The 3,361-nt window shown below is 34.8% G+C and overlaps 1 protein-coding gene across 1 annotated transcript; it reads right to left on the reverse strand.

The window, feature by feature from the left end:
- Nucleotides 1-726: 726 nt before the first annotated feature.
- LOC145076098 (protein LIFEGUARD 2-like) lies at nt 727-2,321 on the reverse strand. Its single transcript, XM_079022098.1, has 4 exons — nt 1,856-2,321; nt 1,493-1,606; nt 1,173-1,330; nt 727-1,085 (listed from the first exon to the last, which is right to left on the reverse strand). The coding sequence occupies exons 1-4, from the start codon at nt 2,109-2,111 to the stop codon at nt 879-881; spliced, it is 735 nt and encodes a 244-aa protein (XP_078878224.1). The 5' UTR covers nt 2,112-2,321; the 3' UTR covers nt 727-878.
- Between the last annotated feature and the right edge of the window lie 1,040 nt (nt 2,322-3,361).

A 3,361-nucleotide genomic window follows, 5' to 3' on the forward strand; every position in this document is an offset into this window, starting at 1 on the left:
ACCCAAAGCCCGGTCCAAATAAAGCAAAGCAACAATCCCGTTCGCATTCAAATTTAAAGTCCACAAAATTTTAACACTTTTGCTTTAAACTCCATCAACTAATGCATCAGGTCCGTTTCTCAATCAAAGTTAAAGAATAATTTTGATGAAGTTTACAATCTAATATATATTTTTGCAAGATGTGTCTTTCAAAGTTGAAAACCTTGCATTAAACATAAATACACAATAATGAATGTATATCGCAAGAAAATAAAACATCATTGTTTTTAGAATTGAAAAACTGCTCTGGCAAAAGAACAAAAGATATAGACATATTTTCTTTATTTTTTTATTATATGATTTTTCTATTATAAAGTTAAAAATAAAACTATTTTAGTAAAAATAATCTAATAGATTTTCTAAAATATAATATTATAATTAGCTTAAAAACGCAAATTACAATGTCTTCATGTAAAATGAAATTACAATATTTTATTGGAAATCAATAAAATCCATGACAAATAAATAAATAATTATCATCCTTTTAGAATGCCAGAATATTTTATTAAACTAGCAATAAGTTAATAAAGTTTCTTGATAATATATATGCTAGTTTTTACTTATCGGCAAACAGCAAAAAACATATACATAAAAAAATAAAATAAAGATAACAAACAAGACAATTATAAAGTATTTACAAAAAATTAAATAAATTTAACTAAGTACGAAAAGCAAGAAACACATTAATTAAACGAATAGCTAGCTCCATAGCAACCAAGTTGAAAAAGCAACCAATATCATCTCATATGTTTATCCACAATTCCAATACATCATTTCGTGTGTGCATATATATCAACAGGATGCAATTAACAAAGTATCATATCCATCATACCAAACATCTAACTATCAGCAGCTCTGAAAACAGTAAGCAGCGACAAGAACAGGTTGATGATATCAAGATAAAGCGAGATAGAAGCCCATATGTACTCATCGTATGTGTAGCGTTTGATCAGATTATCAGTATCATAAACAATGTACCCACAAAAGACAATGGAAGCCAGACACCCGTATATCATCACTGAAATCTTACCCAAAGGGAAGAAAATCTGCACAAATGAACACAAGCATGTAAATTATCTGAATGAATCCAGAAATTAGGAAAGGAATTCATTGGATAAAATCAGATGATGAACCTGAATGAGAGAAAAGACCATAAGAACCATAATGGCACCAAACAAGAATGGCCCCAAGAAGTTGAAGTCGTAGCCTCTTCTTGCAGCCCAAAAAGTGAACAAGGTCAAACTCACGACCACCACCGCAGTCAGAATAGCAGCTTCCAATATCACCTTCCCTGCAATATTATCCAACATTAGGGTTTTCCGGATTCTTTTGCAGTCGTTAATTACTTATTTATAAGTGTTTTTTCTTCCATACATGCTAGCAATTCGAAATTGAACATGCATAATAACCCTAGAAAATATGTTTGACATGGAATAACGGAAACGATGCTTACCGCTAGTGAATGCGCATGTCAAACCGATTGCGAAAGCAAGAGTCACAGTGAAGATCGCAAGAAGCAGATAGTTGATCGGATGACGCTGATGATAGTAGTACAATGGGCACAGGGCTGTAAAACAACACAAAACCGTAATCAAATACACGATCATACGGATTCGAAAGAACATTAGAAGTTACAAAGAAATCAAACCAAATTATACCACTAGAATTTCATCTATTGACGATTGATAGAAGAAAAACATAATAAGGATCCGAGCAAATTATAACAGAAAAACCTCATCGATTCATGCTCACACGATTTAAACCAAAAAATACATATATTACAAAGAAATCGAGGGAAATTGATTCGAGAACTTACTTATGAATGGCGCGATGATGAGAACAATATAACAAACCAATCCACCGGTGGTTGTTGTCATGAAAGTGACAATGGGATGATAAGAGACAACGACGGCACCGACAGCGACGGTAAGAAGTAACTGTATGGCGACGATAGAGTATATCTTCCGAATGAATGACCACCGGAGTTCAGGCGACTCCAACATCGTTGGATACAGCACTCCGCTTGTTCCCGACTCCACGTCGGTCTTCCCAAATGGCTGTTGGTTCCACATCTTAGAGAAATCCGAGTAACCTTCCGGCTATCTGACTCGAAATTGAGAAATTAGGGTTTGGAATTGGGAAAACAAGAGGGTAATTTGAACAAATTCTGAACTTAACGAAGAAGTAATAATGGGTTTGGGAAGGAGTTATAAAGGTGGCCAACAGTAGTTTCCTGGAGGATTTGAGAAACTTCTTGACTCATCGTCGCTCGTACGTGTGGTGTCTACACGCGTGCAAGAATAACAGCACTTCCATATTTTTCTCGCTGATTCCTTTTTTCCAATTCTAGATAATCACACAAAAAAATAAATAAATAAATAATCACCGAAAAAGCGCTTTGATTGGACAAGCCTTTGGAATCGGAGTGAATTGCATCTCTTGGGAAAACGAGAGGGGATGAATGAGATACAAATAGAACTTTTAATTTGGTTGATGAGTTGGATGAGTTTAACTCATTTCTAAATAATGTGATTTTTTTTTATAGAAAAATTACTAATCTAACCAAATTTATTAATGATTTCTTATTTTTTTAGCTAAAAATTAGGATTTATGTCAAACTAACCCACAAAACCGTAGGTTAAAATGGTCTACTGTGTCGTCCATTTACCTACTGTTTTGATTTTAGTATATAATTTTTTTTTTATTTTTCACTATGAAACCGTAGACGAAAAAATAGTCTACTGTATCCTCTGAGAAGTCTACTGTTTCCCAAATAATAGATTAAAAATGATCTACTGTTTCGTCTAAAAACCTACGGTTTTGGGTTTTTTTTTTTAATTTAAATGAAAAAAACTAACTTTTTGACTACTATATCCTACCTACTATATATTAGTAGAAAAATCTCTTTTACAGTAAAAGTTAGTGTTTTTTTTCATTAAAAAAAAACTCAATTCATGAGGTCTTAGGCTTCCTAGCCTGACCTACAGCTGTCTACACCTGCTCCGGCTTCCGCTTCGTGCGGAGCTCTAACCCAATCTCTCGTTCCCGGGCCTTTTCTACCATGTTATTCAGGGTCTTGCACCCTAAGAAACTCACGAACTCTCGAATGTCATCTCTCAGCATGAAATGATATATGGTCTTCTTCATCTCCTTGTTCGCAGCGTACTGTGGAACCAATAAAGCTCGCTCCCGAAACTTGGTGGTGATCTCCGCCACAGTCTCGGTAGTCTGCTGCAAGTCCTGGAACTCTCTCACTAATTGTTGCACCTCGATAGACGGTGCAAACTCCTGATCAAATCTCCTCACAAACTCCGACCAAGCC

The sequence above is a fragment of the Lactuca serriola genome, chromosome 9, assembly GCF_051521515.1.
Source record: "Lactuca serriola cultivar US96UC23 chromosome 9, Lser_US96UC23_V15, whole genome shotgun sequence".
Taxonomy (NCBI): Eukaryota; Viridiplantae; Streptophyta; class Magnoliopsida; order Asterales; family Asteraceae; genus Lactuca; species Lactuca serriola.

Excerpts from the sequence above, each read along its gene's own strand:
- LOC145076098 (XM_079022098.1), bottom strand. The coding sequence starts at position 2,111 with ATGTGGAACCAACAGCCATTTGGGAAGACCGACGTGGAGTCGGGAACA. Across the intron at positions 1,331-1,492 it reads GACATGCGCATTCACTAGCG|GGAAGGTGATATTGGAAGCT; the intron begins GTAAGCATCGTT and ends ATAATATTGCAG. Across the intron at positions 1,086-1,172 it reads TGGTCTTTTCTCTCATTCAG|ATTTTCTTCCCTTTGGGTAA; the intron begins GTTCATCATCTG and ends TCATTTGTGCAG.